Source organism: Castor canadensis, chromosome 8, assembly GCF_047511655.1.
Source record: "Castor canadensis chromosome 8, mCasCan1.hap1v2, whole genome shotgun sequence".
Lineage (NCBI taxonomy): Eukaryota > Metazoa > Chordata > Mammalia > Rodentia > Castoridae > Castor > Castor canadensis.
In genome coordinates, this window is record NC_133393.1 from 39,932,135 (window position 1) to 39,953,408 (window position 21,274).

General features: G+C 45.0%; 1 protein-coding gene and 1 non-coding gene across 2 annotated transcripts in view; one reads left to right on the plus strand and one right to left on the minus strand.

Annotated features, from left to right (window-relative positions):
- The window catches only part of Jarid2 (jumonji and AT-rich interaction domain containing 2), a 236,518-nt gene extending 234,357 nt beyond the window's left edge, over positions 1-2,161 (minus strand). The window contains exon 1 of the mRNA XM_074082873.1: positions 1,714-2,161. Coding sequence (XP_073938974.1) covers positions 1,714-2,136 — 423 coding nt within the window. The 5' untranslated portion in view covers positions 2,137-2,161. The remainder of the gene's footprint in view (positions 1-1,713) is intronic.
- Positions 2,162-15,168: 13,007 nt separating this feature from the next.
- Positions 15,169-15,276, plus strand: LOC141426047 (U6 spliceosomal RNA). The gene has a single exon (XR_012451157.1). It is a non-coding gene; the product is annotated as a U6 spliceosomal RNA (small nuclear RNA).
- The last annotated feature ends 5,998 nt before the right edge of the window (positions 15,277-21,274 follow it).

The window sequence follows — 21,274 nt, forward strand, 5'->3', positions numbered from 1 at the left end:
TGGGAAAACAGGAGTTCAATATCAGCTAACAATAAGGTAATAACCCAAATTGAGCTTTTGGACATAACTTAGTTTTCATTTTAAATTTCACTGACACTCTGAACCTGACTATATTACTTCTGTACTCTCTAGATACCCTCCTCTGTACAGTGATAGCTGCTAAATTTCCTCGGCCTGGAATTGGGGTGTAGCTCAGTGATAGAGCACTTTCCTACCATGCCCTGAGTTTTCTAGCCTGTCAAAAATAATAAATTTCCTCTGCCCCAGATTTATGGTGAAAAGGGCAAGGTTTTCACTACTAGAAATAAGGGGAACAAAAGCCATATGAACACCCCAGGAAAGGAAAAGCATGGCAATTAAATAACTTCTTCAAGTTCTTTCCCTGTAACTACAAAATAACCTGATTGGACAAAATGGGGAAGGGGACCCTCATAAATCCAAAATTCTTACTTTGGTGTAGTTCTACTCTTTTTTTTCTTTACAACTTTATGTAATTATACAGTAAATCCTACTTTTGAACCTTCTGAAGCAAACTTGTTCCAGGTTTTTAATCGGGCTGCACTTTTATATGGGTGAAACTACTAGATCCTTTAAACTTACTAATGGTACAAATTCTGCTTGAGCTGTCTCCAGAAATCAGACAGATAATTTGTCTGATCACATCTTTATGTGGCAGAGATTTTCTTATTTCAAGATCATACCTGCTATCACGCTAAGGCCAAATGGTTGTGAAGCTTGAGGTATCCTATCTGTTACTCCTCCTAAGAATAGCCAACCCGTGGAGCGATGGAAGTGGCAGAAAATATCCACTGAACAAAACGTGTAACTGTTTTATTGTCCAAGTGGATTCAGACTCCAAAAGGCAAATGTTTCCAGTTATTTAAGGTATTGCAATGGGAGCTGTACCCAACACAATTAAGACAGGATTATATTGCAATTTATGAGCTTCTCAAGGATGTCATTTAATAAAAAATACAACAATCATTTCTCCCAAAGCCTGCCATCTACAATCACACCCTCAAACTCTGCTTTGCTAAGGCAATAAACTAAATGGCAACTCGGCAGGCATCGAAAGCTTTTGAGACCACTTGTACCAAACCCGCTGCCTTCCACCAGCTCAAGTAATAATGCCACTTTCCATACAAAGAAACACACTGTTTTACATCTTCCACCCACATGATCGTTTCAACGACTTAGTAAAGTGACAAAGACAGATATTACTTTTTCCATTTTACCGTGAAAGCTCAGAATGTGAGACATCTGTCCTCCTGTTGAGAACTAAGCTCAGAGCACCTTGAGACTTGGTGATCCTGTGACCTAAGTAGACAAGTCTTCCCTTTCTACAGTGCACCCCCCCCCAATAATGCAAGGCTTCCAGAAAGAGCAACAGCAGCTGCTGTGCAGCATTACCCTGAAAGACAGACACCCCCTAACACGACTTAATGCAGCCAAATCCACAACACCGTCCCCTCACAAGGCCAAGCTTTCGCCAAATGTAGATTCCTACGTTTTCATGAGCATTGGTGTGGGGACCACAGTAGTAACGCAATCAGAGAAGTAATGCAACACCACCAGGAGACCTGAAACTAAGGCAGTGAAGACATTCCTGCAGAAAGGAGGCGCCTCCTCCCTGCTCGGCTGCTACCCCCTAAATGGCATCCCAACAAGGTTCGAAGGCACTCGGATGGGGAGTCAGGCTCCTCCAGTGCTCACCTGGTGGGACTTGCTGCATTCCGGGGCGGAAGGCAGAGACCGGGTGCATCTTCTTCCTCCCACGCTGCGGCCGGGCTCCGCGACAGCCCCCGCCCCCGCTCCGCTCCCTCTTTCCCCAGCAGCCCCACCGCGCCTGGAACCACCGGCCCGACTTTTGACGTCACGGAGGGGAAGGTTCCACCCGCGCCGGTCCCTTTGTGACGTCACAATGACAACAGACCGCGGCCGGGAGCGGCCGGGAACCGGGAGCGGCGGGGGACGGAGGGAGGGAAGGAGGGCGGGGGCTCCGGCGCGCCGCCGGGGAAGGGTCCGGGTGCGGGGAGGGGGGGCGCTGACGTCTCGCCGGCTTAACCTGTTGCTCTGGAGACTGCGTCGGAGCCCGCGGGCAGGGCGGCGGGGAGCCGGTAGGGCCTCGGCCGCCATGCTCGTCCGTGCGCTCGGTGGGGGGGGCGCCTGCTGCAGCTGTGCGCCGCGCGCCCCCTCCCCTCCCTTCCCGTCCCCTCTCCGCGCCGGCTCGCCGCTCCCCGCCCCCGAGACCGGCAGGCCGCACCGCCCTCGCGCCCCACCCACTCGCCCGCCTGTCCGCCCCAGAGCCGGCCCCGGACGCCCGGCGCCCGCCCGCCCGGAGCCCGGAGTCTGCCCCCTACAGGCGGCGCGCGCGCGCGCGCTCGGCCCCGACCCGGGCCCAGCTCTCCGCGGCCCCAGCGCGCCCTCCTCGCCCGCAGCCGGCCCGAGCACGTCGGGAACCCGGGCTCAGCTCCCGCAGCGATAACTCGTGCTCTGCCTCTCGTGGCCGCCGCCAGCCACCGGCTTGCGGCCGGACGCCCAGACTCGACACGATCCGATGACCACCAGCAACAACAAAAAAACCCACCCCACGCTGCTCTCCAACTTAAAGAGGTCCGGGATGGGAGGGGGGCGGTTCTTGTCCAAGTTCTACCCCATTTGCTTTGTGGCTGCCTGCGAGGCAGACGTGCCCTGGGAAGGCGTCCACGCTCCGAGGCAAGGTTGTCTCCCTGCAGTTTCTACAGCCCGAGTTTAAACTAGTCCTTTGCATTCTACCCAGCCTTCTGCAATGCGGATATATTTTTAATTCTTAAATTCTTTATGGAGCAGCTTTGTAAATTGAGTTTAATTATTTAACCTTGCATTTCTTTCATAGCTGAAGTTTACGTGTCTAGATTAGGATCAGCCCTCCAGAAGAGGCATTCAGCTTTTCCATCAAATATATCTTTTACAAAACCACTGCCCCCGAAGGTCATCTCCCATTACACACTTCACATTCATCAGAAAGGGAAAATATTAACACCAATTTGTCGACTCGAGTTAAATGAAACTTTCTTGTAACGTTGCATTATTCCTTATGTATGTTCATGTGGCCTTTTTCTGTTTAAAAAAATGAGTTCTTTGCTTTAAAGCATACAGCTAATCACTGATCACTCGAGTGCATATTTGGTTAATCCCTCGGTCCCCCTCTTTACTCCCACCCCCTAAACTTTAAAAAAAAAGCCACACACAAAACAAAAACACTCCCCATGCCAATCAAAATGTAGCTGTGTACTATGCACAAAACAAATTTAACTATTCTAAACCATGTAAATCTCCGAATAATCACCCAATTTCAGAAGCCCAATTTACAGGGGAAAATTATGTGTAGTCACTTACATATGCGTTCACACATATTTACTTTAACACTAGCCATAATGTATGTCTTTCTCCTCTAAAATTGGAAACCATGAATTTTTTTTTTAAACAAAACCAGCCTCATTATTAAAGTCAATCCCAACAAATGTATTCGCGGTAACCTGATTCCCAACTGGGCTATGTTGCAAACCAGATAAGCCAAAACGACCACATACATTAAATTTGATGGGCCAATGCAAGATCGCCATAATCGGACCCTCGGTTGCAACTTAAAGGGCTTCCAATACACACGCCTTACACGATCTTCCAAATAACATCGATAGTAATAACTAGCTCATTTGCATGCAAAGTACAATGTGGGGGCCAAACCCGCCCGAGAATGCAGTTTAGTTACATTACCGCAGCCCCCCCACCCCCCACCCACCCCAAGCTCCACCAAAATCCCTTGCCTTTCATCTAACACTAGATTATGGTTGTGTCATTCGAGGTCAATTTATTCACTTGTATGTCTACACCAATCTGGTTTTTTTCAACCAAACTAGGCAGACACGACTTTGCCTGAAAAGCCTTCTTTCAGAAAAGAAAGCAGCAGCCTTATCGGACGCTGTGTTTAAAGCCCTTCAGCTGCAGAATTATCTATAAACTTGACATTCACAGCCATTGCTTAAAACTGCAAGTCAAAGGCTGTGTTGTTAGGAGCACTTACGTATTTCTTCTGAATGATATTCCTCTTGGGTCTTTCCTTGCTCATTCTGAGATCCAAATGCTGATTGTAAAAGGGGACAATTGCTTCATGAATTTAAAGCCGTCAGAAATTTACAAAAAAATATCCTGGTGGTTTTTATTGTTGTTGTTGGTGGTTGATCTTGTAATCCGACTTTTCTTCCTCTTCCCCCAAAGCCAGATTCGCCTTGAAATAAATCCGAAATCGGGAAGGAAAAAAAAAAAAACGCCAAAGACGAACGAAGCAAACAACAAAAAAATTCACTTTAGTAAAACACTCATAATGGAAAATTTCCCCCGAAACACATACAACACACACAAAAAAAAAAAAAAAAAAACGACGCCCTTCACTCCCCCCCTTTTTCCTCCAAAAACTACATCAGCGAAACGTGAAGGTCCTTAGTGTCTGATCTGTAGTTACATCTTGGAAAAGAAAAGGGAAAGATAAATAAAAAATGTTGGAAGTCACGTTTGTGCTGCAGCAGCAGTGCGAGCAGAAGAGTCAACTCCAGCGGCGGCGGCGGCGGCGGCGGCGGCAGCACCACAGCGAGGGCTCGCCGAGTCTCTTTTTTCCAAGCCCCCCAGCCAATGAGAGAGAGGCTATCCAGCCCAACTTTAAATGGACTCTGCTTTTATACAAGTTAGGGCTCCTCGGATAATTCCCTTCCGCACGCCAGCCGAAAACTCCCACAGCTGAGCCACCGCGCGCCCGCCTACCCGGGCGCCCATGGTGCCTGGGCCAGTCCAGAGAACCCCCACAGCCCTGTCGACTAAACCCACACGAGGCTCGACGAACCCCTCCGGGGCAACCCCTCAGGCGTCGCTCCCACGCGGAGCCCAGGCGTGGAATTGAGAGAAGGTCCCTAGCTCAATGCATGGCACGCTCGGTCGCTCCACCTCACCCCCTTTCCTAGGCTTGCCGCTCACCCCACGGCCGCCACACGCGAGCCCCCGCCACTGCCCTGGCGTCTACCTGCAGCCGGGCAGCTGGGTACCCGTGCCCCAGGACGCCCGGCCCCGGGGAGAGCCGCCTATTCCCGGGGCACCTCAGAATGGTCCCCTTGATCTTCTGGAAGTTGTAGTCCCCCGACTACAAAATGGCTATGGCCACGGGACCTAAGAACTACAATTCCCAGCTTGCTCCGCGCGGCCTGTCACTCAATTCCCCTCCCTCCTCCTCTCCCCCTCCCCCTGCCGGCCCTGCCAACAAACGCTTGGACGTGTCCCGCGTGCGACACTGCTAGAGGCTGGCTCGGATTGGCCCGCGGAGCGTGTGGTCCGCGAGCGAGGAACTCCCCACGCCGACCCGCCCCCCGGCCCGGGCCCTCCCCCGGCGGCTGCCAGGCAGACCCCGCGCGTCCCGCCCCCACCCGCGGCGCGAACCGCCTGTGGAATCGAGGAATCGCGCGCGCGCCTCGGAGCCTCGGGGAGGGGACGCCAGGCTTCCCCCGGGAAGGCCTCGGGAGCGTGGCGGCGCGGGGGCGGTGTCAGGGAGGGGTTGGAGCCGGTCCTAAGGAAAAACTGGGCCACGCACCAAGAGGAATCCTCGGCGCGAACTCGTTGATCGGCGGCGCCTGCTGCTTCTGCGGTGCAGCCGGTGTCACCTCAGGACAGCGCCTCGCATATTTGCACAGAGCGTGCTGCGCGCGGCCGGGGTGGTCCGAGGTCACCGCGCCCCGCAGCCGCACACGCCCCCCACGCGCGGGGCGGCGGGGGCCGGGGTGGCCGCGTTGAAAGGCCACCCCTGGCTCGGCACGCGGCCCCGCGGTCGCCCGCGAGCGCGCCTCCGCCCGACGGGCCACAAGGGCGTCGCTGGTGGCCCTGAAGCGCAGCCCCAGCCGGCTTTAAAGACGCTTTAAAGCCTTCACGGCGTTATTTGGTTGGCCTGGAGTGTCCCCGAGCGAAACTGAGACACTGAGGTCAAAACACGCAGAATTGGGAGCCCGAGCCAGCCCCACAGACGCGCAGACCACGAGGAAGCCCCGGAATGTCATCCTCAGCCCCGCCACCGGCGCTGGGGTGATCGGAGCGCAGGCCCTGCCCTAGCGTCTAGAGCCCTCACCTGACCGATAACTTTAGCCAGGCCCACCCCGTCGTGCTGCGTTGTTAATTTCCTTGTTTTTAGCCAGAGTTTAAGAGAAGTAATATTTTAAATGATCTGTCACGCTGGCCTGAGAATAAAAGGAAAAGCAGACGGCATGCCTACACATTTGATTTTGATTCTAACCATTCCATACACTCTGCATAACTTGAAGTGTATACACAACAGTTAGGTTTTATTTACAACAGGGCTCCAAGAGTTAATTGTGATGTCTAGAAACGCCTAAAGCTGGAGATTAAAACCACACTCTAGCCATTTCCAGAAAGGTAAGCGATGGTCACTCTGAGTCTGGCAATTTCATCTGCAAATTCTGACCAAACCTTGTGGGGAGGATTATGTAATAACCTTAACCTAGGTGAGAACCAAGCTGGTTATGGGAAACTTTCAGCAGACTGCATGAAATATACTTTTTTTAAAAAAAAAATAAAAAAGGGGGGGGGGGTCTTTTAATTAATACTTTACCTCTCAAAAAACCTGAATTTGTTCTAAAATGAAATCATTTTTGTCATGTTTATTTTACAATCAGAAACATAAATGACCCTTTTGTATCCAAAATACTAGGAAACTTGTTCACTATTTTGGTTTACTAGGAAGGCCCCAGAAAATTCCATTTTACAGTTCAGTTTTGACCACCCAAGTGACTTTATTGGTTAGCTTGCCACAAGGTGTTTTCAGAAGCCTTTCTGACCATTATGACCTGTCTACTGGGGTGTCTGCTTACAGCTTTCTGTAAGTTTAATGTCAGATCTCTCAGTCCCCAGGCAATTATTAAAGAACAAAGGTAAGGGCTGGGGATGTGTCTCAAGTGGTCGAAGAATGCCTGCCTGGGAAGTGCAATACCCTGAATTCAAACCCCAGTACCACCAAAAAAAAGAAGAAAAAAATTATAAGAACAAAGGTGAGTTTCTTCTGGTTCTCTCTGCCAGTTGGGCTGTCCCGGGACTGTGAACTCCTCTGCCAGGCTGCCAGTTCTGTCCCCACCATGGGTCAAAAAACATCCTGTTAGGTGAGCCCTGAGGAAGGAAGGAATTTGCTCATTTCCAAAAGATATGGGTAATATTAGTGTTGGGAAGAGGAAAATAGATTGGCCTTCTCTGTGGTTGAAAGTCTTTCCTTCCAGGCCATTCTGGCCAGACCAAATACTACCTTTTTGTGCTTCTGGAAATCTAATTTTCTCTTTGTTCTGATGATTTTAACACCTCAAAGCACTCTTCAAGGTGAAATGGGGGGAATTCTCTAGGTACATTGATTCTGTATGTCACATGCTAACATTGTCCTCTTCCTGAGGATGCAGAATCCCAAAGTCCTTTGTAAGGAAGTACACAGCTCCTTTGAAAAGGCAGACTTTATTTAGCCTCGATTGTGGTACCTACAAATATTAGCACATGGAAAAGGTCCTACTGGATCACACGACTGAAATGACCAGGAATTATAGACGTTTGAAGGATGTGTAGAGGTTCAGTAGTTTGAAGCATGCAAATATTTCACCTATTTGCATTGCAACCTTATTTGCTTATATTCTCCAATTTTATGTTCCCAGCTCTTCCCTCCAAGTAAAAAAAATAAACCTCCTGCTCAATGCTAGTGGTTCAGACCTGTAATCCTAGCTACTCAGGAGGCAGAGATCAGGAGGATTGATATTTGAAGCCAGCCCGGGCAAATAGTTCAAGAGATCCTAGCTCAAAAAAAAAAAAAATCACAAAAGAGGGCTGTCGGAGCAACTCAACAGTTAGAGCGCCTGCCTGGCAAACATGAGGCCCTGAGTTCAAAACCCAGTACCACCAAAAAATAAAAAATAAACTTCTTGAAGTCAGCAATACTGTTGTCTACTTCTCATATCCTCCCTAATGCTCCAGAAATTTTACCCAAACTATACTGAACAATTATTTAGACTCTTGCCAAATATTAAGCCTGCCACTATCATACCCGATTCTACCTTGGATCACAGCAGTGTGTGTGTGTGTTATTCCATTTTTAGCATTGTACATTCTTCACTTAAGTCTTATTTATCCTGAAGTCTCATCTCACTTGATATTTCATCCACATATTCTTTTTGAGGCAAGGTCACACTGTATAGCCTAGGCTGACCTTGAACTCTCTATGTAGTTCAAGTTGGCCTCCAACTCATCCTCCTTTGAGCACTTTTTTTTGGTGGTACTGGGATTTGAACTCAGCTTCATGCTTGCTAGGCAGACCAGTCCATTTGACCACATTTTCAAACTTTAAACTTTTTCTCTGTGTTGTATGTTCTGATTATTTTATTAGATGTATCTTGTCGCTCTTAATCATGTTGACAATTTTATGGGGCCATAATCGATCTCATATTGAGGCAGTGATTGGGAATGAGGCCAGTCACTGCACAGGCCTCATCATCTAACATCAACTCTGAGTGACCTGAAATCATTCACTTGACCCATCTGGACCTCAAGTCCATCATCTATAAAATAAGAAGGTTAAATTCAATTATTGCAAGAGATGTTTCTGAATCTAACATGATCTAATTCTACTTTGACCTTCATATTGTGCTACCCTACCAAATAGTACTGGCGCCTAAGAACACTTAAACCCACAACTGTTAAATAAGAATTGCTAGGGAAAGTTTCTTTACACTTGTATGTTATCAATTTCCTATTATAACTTTATATTTATCTATGATACCTTTCATTTGTATAACTTTTTAAACTATTTAAAGTACACTGTCATAATTTCACTTAATCCATAAAACAACCCAGATTAAGATAAGTATTATCATCCTCACCTTTCTGATATGAAAGTGAAATATAAGTTGTGATTTCCTCAAGATCATACAACTAGTAAGTTTTACAAACCAGGCTTAAAGCTGGGCTCCTTGTTCCACATACCCTGTGCAGGCTACCTCCCTTAGGTTTTCCAAAGTGTGATCTAAGACCATATATTCCATGAAAAAAAAGGATTCTTTGATGGAATAAATTTGGGAACCGCTAATGTATACAAAGATAACCTGATTATAGTTTTTAAAATCCCAAAGGGATATATAGTTTTCCTAATTTATCTGGCCACCGAGACTTTTTTTCTTAAGAAGGAACTGGTTTCCACAGAACAGACTTATAGAAGCAATTCACCTAATGAATTTATGCTTCATAAGTGATTACTGACTGACAATAATTCTAACTAAATGACTGAATACCTTATGTGAAGTTTCTAATTTTACATAGATCTATCTTCATATGTGGGGGAAGGGAGTGAGGAGGAGGGAGGTAAAAAATCATCTTTGACTGACATCAGGTTTATAAATAACTATGAGCCAGTATACTCAGAAGGTGGGAGCTTCTATTGAAAGAAGGAAGAAAGCTATTTCAAGCCAACTGAGACTTGCAAGAGTATTTTAGAACACACTAGGAGGTAAACCCAGAAGTAAACAGCCATCTTAAAGATGGAGTGAGTGATGTCAAGAAGACATTAGTTCTTTTTGTTAGTCAGTGCTTCCTGTCCCTGAATTTGCAGTCCTATTTGTCGAGCCTTAATAAAATACCACAGCACAAACCAGATACAATCAAATGATGTTCTAAAATCTACTCCTTGTCTGTGGACCTTGTTGGTGTAAGTCACTAAAGTCCCTGGTTCTTTATTTAAATTTTTTTAGACTGTCATTACTATTCTGCTTAGGTTGTGTCTTGTGTTATTGAAGCAGAGCTGGCCTTGATTCAGAAACTCTGGTAAGGCAGCCAAGACGGGAAACCTGCAGTTCCTAAGAATAGATGTTACTGTTCATAATAATATAATAATACTGTACTCTGTGTTGAGGGGAGAAAAATAATTTGTCAGTGATCAGCTAATCCACAGAGGGATCATTATAGGGAAACAAGCACAGAGATTACATATCTCCCCTACATAGGGAAAGAGGAGGAAGAGCTGTATTAATGGAGACACTCAGTTCCAAGTGAAAGAACCCAGATGAAAATGGCTAAAAAAGGGAAGATGGGAGAGTTATTTGCCTAAGTAGAAATCCAGAGTCCTAGTTTCAAGGCATGAATGATGTCATCATCTCTCCCTTTTCTCTTTTTCTCTCCATTCACTTCAGCATTTCTCTCTCCTATCAAGCTCTCCAAGCAGCCAGGGAAGGTAGCTCCAAAGAAAACTCTTCTTTCCCACTGTGGACATGAGCCAAAGCAGAATTTGTTATCAAAAGGAATAGGTGAGAAGTACTCTGGGCAGGAAAAAAGCAATACAATCACTGCCCACCACAGAAGAACACGGGGAAGTGTTCTTCCCCGTGGCAGAACACTTTCACTGATCAGAAGCCAAGGAAGTCACTGGATTCCAGAGTAGGCCAGCACAGTCTGAGCTCATTTCTCAGTAACCCCAACCTCCACAGGCTGTTTTCCCACACCTGATGGCCACCAAGTTACTGGTTGATGTCCCTAGACCATTCTGCCCATTGCTTCTATGAATCCATGTACTGCTCAATAAAAACAGAGCCTCTCTCCTGCCAAATTGTGACACCTGCAAAGCTTATATTCTGCCTTCTGAAACCTTAATGTTTCCAAAACCTCTGATTCACCCATACTTTTAAGGAAACTCAATACCATCTCCCTTTCGGATCTTATATCCAGACCTACATAGGCAGTTACACCATGACTTCGTGAATGATTAATTCACAGCTTTTTGTCTTTATCTACACTGTCAAGCATTCATTGAAAAACAAATTGTGTTGAACACTTATTAAGGATGTAAAATTAAATAAATCATACACCCTGTCCTCAAAACATACACATATAGCACTAAGTGTTTTCCTCCCTTATGAAAGGAATGTCAAATAATACAGATGAATGGGCTGAGGATGAGGCTTAGGGTAGAATGCTTGTGTAACATGTACAAGGTCCCAGGTACCATTCCAATCACACACACACACACACACACACACACAAAATTAGGCTCAATGATAGAGCAATGTACATGTTCAAGTATATAAGATTAGGAAGATAGCCGGGCACAGGTGGCTCATACCTGCAATCCTAGCCACTCAGGAGGCAGAGATCAGGAGAATCCTAGCTCAAAGACAACCTGGGCAAACAGTTCTTGAGACTCTATCTCGAAAAGAAACCCATCACAAAAAAGGGCTGGTGGAGTGGCTCACGGGATAGGCCCTGAGTTCAAACCTCACACTGCAAAAAGAAAAAGAGATTAGGAATCTGAAGCCAGGTGCTGGTGGCTCATGCCTGTAATCCTAGCTACTTGGAGGGCTGAAATTGGGAGGCTCACAATTCGAGTCCAGCCTGGGCATATAGTTCACGAGACCCCATCTCCAAAATAACCAGAGCGACATGGACTAGAAGTGTGATTCAAGTGGTAAAGTACCCACCTTGCAAGTGTGAAGCCCTGAGTTCAAACCTCAGTCCTACCAAAAAATGAGATTATACTGGAAACTGAAGGCTTTGGGTTTAGTGTCAGCTTTTTGTGACCTTGGGCAAGTCACTTAGCTAGGTCTCAATTTCTTCACTTACTAGATTGTCCTAAAGAATCTTCCAAATCCAGGGTTGGCTGAGTGGTAGAGCACCTGTCTAACAAGTGTAACACCCTGAGTTCAAATCCCAAAACTACAGAATAAGTAAATAAGACAAACACATTGGTCACTATTTTTTTTTTTTTTTTGGCAGCACTGAGGTTTGAACTCAAGGCCTCATGCTTGCTAGGCAGGGGCTCTTACCACTTGAGCCACTCCACCAGCCCTGTTTTATGTTTGGTATTTTTGTTTTGTTTTGTTTTTTGTGGTACTGGGGCTTGAACTCAGGGTCTATACCTTAAGCCACTCCACCAGCCCTTTTTTTTGTGATGGTTTTTTCAAGATAGGATCTCACAAACTGTTTGCCCAGGCTGGCTCCGAACTGCAATTCTCCTGATCTCTGCCTCCTGAGTAGCCCCTGGACTAGTTAGGATATAAATGTGAGCCACTGGCGTCCAGCTACAGTCATCACTATTATGCTTATGGTACTGAGTGTTTGGGTCAACTTTTTTTTTTTCTTTCCAGTGGAACTGGAGTTTGAGCCATACCCCCAGTCCATTTTGCTCTGGTTATTTTGGATTTTGAGTCTCATGAACTGTTTGTCTGGGCTGGCCTCCAACCATGATCCTCCCATTCTCAGCCTCTCAAGAAGCTAGGATTACAAGTGTGAGCCCCCAGTACCAGGCTTGGGTCAACACTTGTGAAGATGAGACCAGGACCCCAGTTGCTAGAATTCATATCTCCCAAGCAACCTCAACCATAAGATGGGTCTCCAGAGATTTTCTTAACCTGAAGGGCAGGAGAAACCAGGAAGAACAAGGCCAGATTTTCTGAAGTTACCGTAGAGCAGATTGTCAGAGATTTCTCAATCTGTCAGTACTGTCTGGGGCTGTCCCAAGCTTTCCCAAGTCTCAAATACAGATGGCCCAACTCATCACCCTTCTCTCCATCTACCCATCTACAAACCACCTAGCAAAGGACCTATCACAGAGTAGATAAATGCTTGTTAATTAAATAAATGGACATGTGGCACTGTGCCAATGGCCATTTTTGTTCACAAGTAATTCTCTGCATCTAGGGTGCTTTTTCAAATAGGTAGCTACTACCAAGGAGTTGCAATTATTGAGGAAGTGAAACTGTTTGACAAGTGGCACTTAGAAAATTCTCCATTTTGCTCTCTGGTTAGAGCTCTTCTTATGAAATAGCCACAGAACACAAGAAAAAAAAAAAAAAAGAACATGTTCATGTTAGTTTAGTACAGATACTTTTTCTTTTTTCTTTTGGTGCTGGGTATTGAACCCAGATCCTCATGCATCCTAGGCAAACACTCTACCACTGGGCTAGACTCCCATCTCAAGATGTTTTCAAATAGCAAGTCTAAAACTCAAGACTACGATAGATGCATTCATCTAACAAATTATTTTTGTTTTCTGCTATTATAGGCTAGATTTTTATATACCTAAAAATTCCTATGTTGAACACCTTATCATAAATACCTCATATTGTGACTGTATTTGGAGATTAGGTCTTCAAAGAGGCAATCAAGTTAAACCATTAGAGTGGTCCTATTTCAATATGACTGCTGTCCTTCTAAGAGATTAGGGCACAGACATACACTACAAGAGGACCATGTGAGGACACAGAGAGAAGATGGCATCTGCAAGCCAAGGAGAGAAGCCTCAGAAGACTCCAACCCTACTGTCACCTTAATCTTGGACTTCTGGCCTCCAGTACTGTGAACAATAAATTTCTGTTGTTCATGCCACCTAGTCTGTGGCACTTTGTTATGGCATTCCTATCAAATTTATGCAGTTGCCTTGCAAATTTAACCTTTTCATATAGACATGAAATTGACTAGAGGCCAAAAGATCCCAGTGCTGAGTTGCTTTTCTCACCCTGGGGATAAATTATGTGAATCTTGTTCTCTTTCAGGCTTCCCCTGTGACATGAATTTGCAAGATGAGAGAGGTGAGATTAGGATCATCTATAAACCATACTTCCAACACTTGGTCTTTTATCCATCACCAACTTGATCCAAATATTCCTAACTTTCTGGACAGACAGGAATGGGGAGCCAGGGATAAGGGATAAAAGATTCTTAGTTTTTCATACTGTACCCAGGATGGGCCCAGTTTCTACAGCTGGGACAAAGGACTGCCCTCTTTAGAACACTTTACCTTTTTTTTCTGCAGCTTTCATGCTAGGTTCAGTCTGATCAAAGAATTAACACCATCAATGAGCTATTTGAGAGTTTGGGGGAGTCTTTCCTCCTAAAGAAAGTGGGAAAACAAAAATGACTTTCTTTGCTTGAAACATTTTTTTTCCCCAAAAAAATTTAAAAGAAAGAATGGCAACCATGCATAGAGTCTGGTTTCCATCCTCAGCAGTGGAAAAAAAAAAAAAAAAGAGGGGGCCAGGGACTCAGGGTATAGCTCAGTGGTAAAACACTTGACTACCTGGGTTCAATTCCCAGCATCAAAAAACAAAAAAGTGTCTGGAAGCCAGGTGCTGGTGGCTCTTCCTTGTAATCCTAGCAACTCAGGAGGCAGAGCCCAGGAGTATTGCAGTTCAAAGCCGGCCTGGGCAAATAGTTGGAGAGACCCCCCCCCCCATCTCAAAAACACACCTATCACAAAAAACAGGCTGGTGGAGTGACTCAAGGTGTAGACCCTGAGTTCAAGCCCCAATATCAAAAAAAAAAAAATAGTGGCTGGAGGTATAACTCAAGCCATAGACCACCTGCCTAGCCAGCACAAAGCTCTGAGTTCAAAACCCAGTATAGAAGGAGGAGGAGGAGAAATGAACAATCAAGGTATTTTGATTTTGGTCTAGTCTATTATACTGGAATGCTTTTTAGGTAAAATTGGAAATTGAATAATAGTTAATAATTTGAAAAGCCATAATTTGGCCTTTACAGCCCCAAAGTGTTTTATTTTCTTTATACATAGCCCAATTTACTAGGTGAAAGAGGCACCTTATATATCTCCTCTCTGGCATCTCTAGTCAAGGCTGAACACAAGTCAGTTGCTGTCCTTCTAGGTAGTTAATTGGCCTATAGAATAAGAGATCCTCTGTTGGAAGACTCATTCATAAAAAGAAAAGTTTATTCCATTAGGACAAGGTTCTTCAAGATCTGGGTGTTTGCTGTTGTTGTTGTTTTGTTTTTTATGTGCTGGGGAATCAAATCCAGGGCCTACCACTTGTTGAGCTATATCTACAGGCTTGAGAATCTTCTTCTTCTTTTTTTTTTTTTTTTTTTTTTGATGAGACTGGAGTTTGAACTCAGGGCTTCTGTGCTTGCAAAACAAGCACTCTACAGTTTGAGCCACAACTCCAGTCTATTTTTTTCTGGTTGTTTTAGAGATAAAGGCTCATAAACTATTTGCCCAGGCTGGCCTCAAACCATGATACTTCTGATCTCAGCCTCCCAACTAGCTAGGCTTACAGGTGTGAGCTACAAGCACTCAACTGGCAGATCTATTTTCAAGTGAAAGTAGTATTGTCCTTGCTTCACTTTGGCAACACATATACTAAAATTAGAACAATACAGAGAAGATTAGCATGGCCCCTGCACAAGGATGATATGCAAATTTGTGAAGCATTTGATCATGGCCTCAAACCATGATCCTCCTGATCTCTGCCTCCCAAGTAGCTAGGATTACAGGTGTGAGACACAGGTGCCCAGCTCTTTCTACTTTAAATTGATAATAAAAAGAGATTTTTAATCTTCTCTCCATCTTCTTTCAAAAAATATTCTCCACCAGAATTGCTAATCAATGTGGTATACCTCCTTAAACAGAGCCTTTATGGAGTTTCTATCAACACCCTACATTTCCAGAGTTCATAGCAAACAGCTATGCTGTACAGATTCCAGCAAAGTAATTAATCCTTTATACCCTGGAGCTCAAGATCATGAATGTCAACCACGACCAGGGAATGTTGGGACCAAGCTTAAGAGTCTACCCTGTGGTTTGCCAGAGATTTTCCTAGTATTAGCACTGAAAGTCCACATCCCAGAAATCACCTCAGTGCTGGGCAAACCAGTGAGGGTGGTCACCCTAGTTTGGAAAGACACTCAAGATGTCAAGCTCCATAAAGGAAGAGCCTTTGTTCCTTTTCTGACTCTATCCAATGAGGAGCAAAACAGACCCCCAATAAGTATTTCCAGATTGACTGAATTCATGAATGTTCTCTGAACAATGGCTGCTCTCATTGTGCCCATTCCTCTGAACACTCAGGGGAAAGGCCATGATAAAAATACATTCCAGATACCAGTAGCTGCCATCCCCCTCACCCATTTGGACTTTCAGTCTACAAAGGAGTCTTTCTCTGACTCAGTTACCTTTCCGGAACTCTCAGAAAACTCTTCCAATTCTTGGTCACTCTTAGCCAAAAGCAATACTTCTTACTATAGACCCGGAGGCAAATCTGTAAAAGCTGTGATTTTAAAGGCAGCTGCAGTGGAGGATCATGGGGGTGGCACAACTTCCAAAATTCAAGGTTAATAGGCTGTGAATTGCCACTTTCTTTTCTCATTGTCCGTGCTTCAGCAGTTCCTTTAACCTACTGTCATTCAGCTTGGGGAGGAGAAGAAAGTAGGAATGGCACCAGCTGCGAGGGGGCAGCTGACAACAATGCTTTCTCCTCCTCTCGCTCCCGCCCCTCCCACCACACTGGTCCCCCAAAGCATCAGGCATGCAGTTATACAGTAGATATTTATACAGCCTACCCAATGTGAATTCAAAATTATTTCCAAGTCATTAGGGCCAATTACTCACCTTCGGGCCCTGTAATATCATTAGTTCCCTGCCAAATTGATCATTTCTCCTGTCACAAATATGATAAATCCTGCAGGATGCAGCTCAATTGTGTTTAAACAGATTCACAGTGTTGTAAGAATGGGAATGGATGAGTTCTAAGGTATACATTTCACAGGTGATTCTTTCTCTTTTTATTTGTTTGTTTGTTCATTTTGTTGTGCTGGGGATCCAACCCAGGGCCTTACACAGGCTATGTAAGCACTCCACCACCGAGCAACATCCCTAGGTGACTTAGTCCTATTGAGGAGAATGGGCTTACTTGGAAGACACCAGTGTGAATACTGGTACTGTTTATTTCTTTTAATTTGGTCAAGGGATTCAGCATGAGATCAGGAGGATTGAAGTTCAAAGCCAGCCCAAGCAAGTAAGTTCGAGAGACTTTATCTCCAAAAGGGCTGTGGAGTGGCTTAAGGTGTAGGTCCTGAGTTCAAACTCCAGTACCACAAAAAAAAAAAAAGAAAGAAAGAAAAGAAAAGAAAAAAGGGTCCAATTGTCTTTCTTCTCTAGTTTTCAAAGATGAATTTGATTGCACTCTGTGTGTAACACTGTGCTAGGCTTCCAAGAGCTTGTAAAAATAATTACAGCCCCTAGCCCCTGCCCTGTGAGAGAATGCAGTCTACTTGAAAGCAGAGATAACACACAGGCTGAGTATCAACAGAAAACTAACATCATTGTCCATGACAAGGTTTCAAAATGGTCCAGTCCACATGGGCTCCTCTGACCCACCAGCAGTACCTGGTACTGGATAGAAACACAGATTCTTAGACTTTACTCTAGAACTTCAGAGTGAAGAAAAAACAAAAACAAAAACAAACCAAATTGTTTTTGAGACAGAGTCTCATGTCATTGTCCAAGCTGGGCTTAAAATTGTGATCCTCTAGCCTCAGTCTCCCTGGTAGCTGAGATTATAGGTATGTACCACCATACCTGGCTAGAATGAGACATCTCAAGGTAGAACCTGCAATCTGTGCTTTAATAGGACCCCTAGGGGACTGAGATACTCATTGCTGTTGAAGAACTCCTAGTATAGGCATTTTAGTTCCTTTGGGAAGTGATGTAGAGGAAACTGTCAAAGAACATGAATTGAGTTTGGCCTGGAAGCTCCATTATTATTTTGTATCTATTTATTTATTTATTGCTGGTAGTACTAGGATTTGAACACAGGCTAAGCAGGCATTCTACCACTTGAGCCACACTGACAGCCCAGGAAGCTCCTTTTTTTGAAATTTCAATTTCCAAAATTACCTAGCAAACTTCTGTATAGATAACTTTCTTTGTAACTAGTCATTTTTTGTTTGTTTTTGAGGTGCTGGAGGTATTGAACCCAGGGCTTCATGCATGCTAGACAAGTAGTCTACCACTGAGCTACATCCCTAACCCCCTTCCCAATGCTTTACAATGTGCTGAAGACTAAAGTTCAATATGCTTCTTGCTGTGCCTGGATTTTCTATTTTTTCATGATTTGTTACAAGATATTAAGGTCCTATAATGTGCCTGTTCTTGATATTTAAAGGAGTAAAAACTCATGTAAGAAATGACCCTTGCTCTTATAATGTTGGAACAAAAATATGTCCTCAAGAAAAATTAAATAACAGCACAAAGTGGCATACACTTAAGTACAAATAAATGGCTTAGATTAGATTAAGAAATGTCAGAGGTTTCAGAAAAGTGGGAGTGAGAAATCCAGAGGATTGAGAAGCCTTCCTAGAACGAGAGGGGAAGATTTGAGTGGGATTCTCAAATAAGACAGAGAAATTTACACCAGCCAAGAACAATGGGGGAAGGGAGAGTGAAGAAGAGGAAAGGGGACAAGTGGCTGGAGCAAGACTTGCACATATTCAAGGAGCTTAGGGTGCCTGACTGCAGAGGCCCCTTGAGTGGGGGTGGGTTGGCTGGGGAATGGGGAATTTGTAGGAACCACATATGCCAGATTACTTGGAACTTTTCTTCCTCAGGGTGTTCTTTGTTTTATTTTGTTTTAGGGGCAAGACAAATGTTGAAAAAGAAGACTAGGCTGGAGCCTTGTCCAGGAGCAGTTGTAGAGAGTAGAGGACTTGCCTAATATACCCAAGTCTCTAGGTTCAGTTCCTAGACCCACAAAAAAAGAAAAAAAGAAAAGGGGCTGGCTGAGTGGCTCAAATGTAGAGCACCTGACTAGCAAGTGTAACTGTGAGGCCCTGAATTCAAACCTCAGTCTCGCCAAAAAAAAAAAAAAAAAATTTTTAAAGAAAAGAAATCCAGCCGGGTTCCTATGGCTCATGCCTGTAATCCTAGCTACTCAGGAGGCAGCAATCAGGAGGATCGTGGTTCAAAGACAAATAGTTCACAAGACCTTATCACAGAAAAAAACCCTTCACACAAAAAAAAGGGCTGATGGAGTAGCTCAACGTATAGGCCCTGAGTTCAAACCTCAGTATTGCAAAGAAAGAAAGAAAGAAACCCCAGAAGGGACTCTGGTATTAAGCTCAGCCATTTTACCCATATATAGGGTGCTTATTTTGACATCCTGAGGTAGGAATGAAGGGGCTCTTCCCTGAGGGAGTTCACAGTCCAGGTGTGGGACTACCCTGCGTGGGCTATCAGGGAAGGCTTCTCAGAGGAGGACACACTAAAAGGACTCACTTAAGAGCTAAGTGGAGTAGGCTAGGTGCAGAAGAAGAGGAAGAGCAATCTAGAAGATGAGTTGGTTTGGGGCTGTTTGAAGTGAGCAAGTGACAGAAGCAGTCTTGGAGGAGGGTAGGGCTGGCTGAGGTCATGATCAATTTATAGGATAGCCATTTAGAGAGAGCCCTAATTGGGGCCTGAAAGGAGGGAAAGTGCTGGATGAGAGAAAAGGTAGGAATGTCACAAAGGTTTTTTTTTGGGAGAGGGATGTCTCCCTTTGTGGCCCAGCCTGGCCCCCAAACTAGGCTCAAGTGATCCTCCTACAGGCAGACACCACCTGCCACCACACCCAGTGTCACAAAGCTTTTGAGTGGAAGAACCAGCAAGACTTGGTGACAATGGCTATGTGGGCCAAGACAGGGAAGGGTCAACAGCATTCAGAGTTTCATGTGCTTGGATAACTCAGAGAACGCTCCTACTGTTGAGAGAAATCAGGAAGTGAGGAGGGCAACTGGGTGTTGGAGGGGAAGCTGAGGTTGAAAGATGATTCTTTCAGTTTTGAACCCGCTGAGTTTTCTCTCTTGAGCTGCTGTTTGGTTTTTGTAGTAGTTGTTCCTTCTTCCCTTAAAACTAATTTCAATGCTGAAGGAAAGGAGAGGGGAGGGGAGAGGAGGGAAGGGAAGGAGGTCAAGGGAAGGGAAGGGGAAGCAAGGGAAAAAGAGAAAAGAGAAGAGAAGGGAAGAGAAGGGAAGGGAAGAGACGAGAAGAGAAGAGAAGAGAAGAGAAGAGAAGAGAAGAGAAGAGAAGAGAAGAGAAGAGAAGAGAAGAGAAGAGAAGAGAAGAGAAAAGAGAAAGAGGAAGACAGACCGGTTCTGTATCTTGCACAAGATCTAGGTGCATCTATGTATACACCCTAAAATTATCCAAGAGGCAATTGAATTGTTGTGGATTTTAAAGGGACAGGCACTGCTGGCACGGAGACACTTAGGAAGTCCCCTAGGTTAGCTATACTTTTGTCTTTCTGAAGCATTCTAACCCCTGATGGACCTGTCTGACTAGAACCACAGGTCTTGTCACTCTGGACCTCCTAACTCTGCTTCCTAAGAGAACAAATGCTTATTCTCTGGGGACAGGAATGAAGTTTTCAGCAGCCTTCGTGTCATTCACTCCCCTCAAGTATTTTAAATTCTTACTCCAGCTGGTGGCTGCAGCTACCTGTTAGAGAGAAAATAGGTCAGCCTGGCCCTCCTAATTACTATGGAGGAGAACATCCCACAGCATGGGGTCAAGACAAGACAGGACAGGGCAGCCTGACCCCAGCACCTCTTCATGCTGCTACAGTTAAGCAGTTTGGGATGGGGCCATCTGGCCTCTCCAGCTCCCAGCAAACTTCTTTTTTTTTTTTTTTTTTTTCATTTTTCTTTTATTATTCATATGTGCATACAAGGCTTGGTTTATTTCTCCCCCCTGCCCCCACCCCCTCCCTTACCACCCACTCCACCCCCTCCCACTCCCCCCCTCAATACCCAGCAGAAACTATTTTGCCCTTATCTCTAATTTTGTTGTAGAGAGAGTATAAGCAATAATAGGAAGGAACAAGGGGTTTTGCTGGTTGAGATAAGGATAGCGATACAGGGCATTGACTCACATTGATTTCCTGTGCGTGGGTGTTACCTTCTAGGTTAATTCTTTTTAATCTAACCTTTTCTCTAGTTCCTGGTCCCCTTTTCCTATTGGCCTCAGTTGCTTTAAGGTATCTGCTTTAGTTTCTCTGCATTAAGGGCAACAAATGCTAGCTAGTTTTTTAGGTGTCTTACCTATCCTCACCCCTCCCTTGTGTGCTCTCGCTTTTATCATGTGCTCATAGTCCAATCCCCTTGTTGTGTTTGCCCTTGATCTAATGTCCACATATGAGGGAGAACATACGATTTTTGGTCTTTTGAGCCAGGCTAACCTCACTCAGAATGATGTTCTCCAATTCCATCCATTTACCAGCGAATGATAACATTTCGTTCTTCTTCATGGCTGCATAAAATTCCATTGTGTATAGATACCACATTTTCTTAATCCATTCGTCAGTGCTGGGGCATCTTGGCTGTTTCCATAACTTGGCTATTGTGAATAGTGCCGCAATAAACATGGATGTGCAGGTGCCTCTGGAGTAACAGTCTTTTGGGTATATCCCCA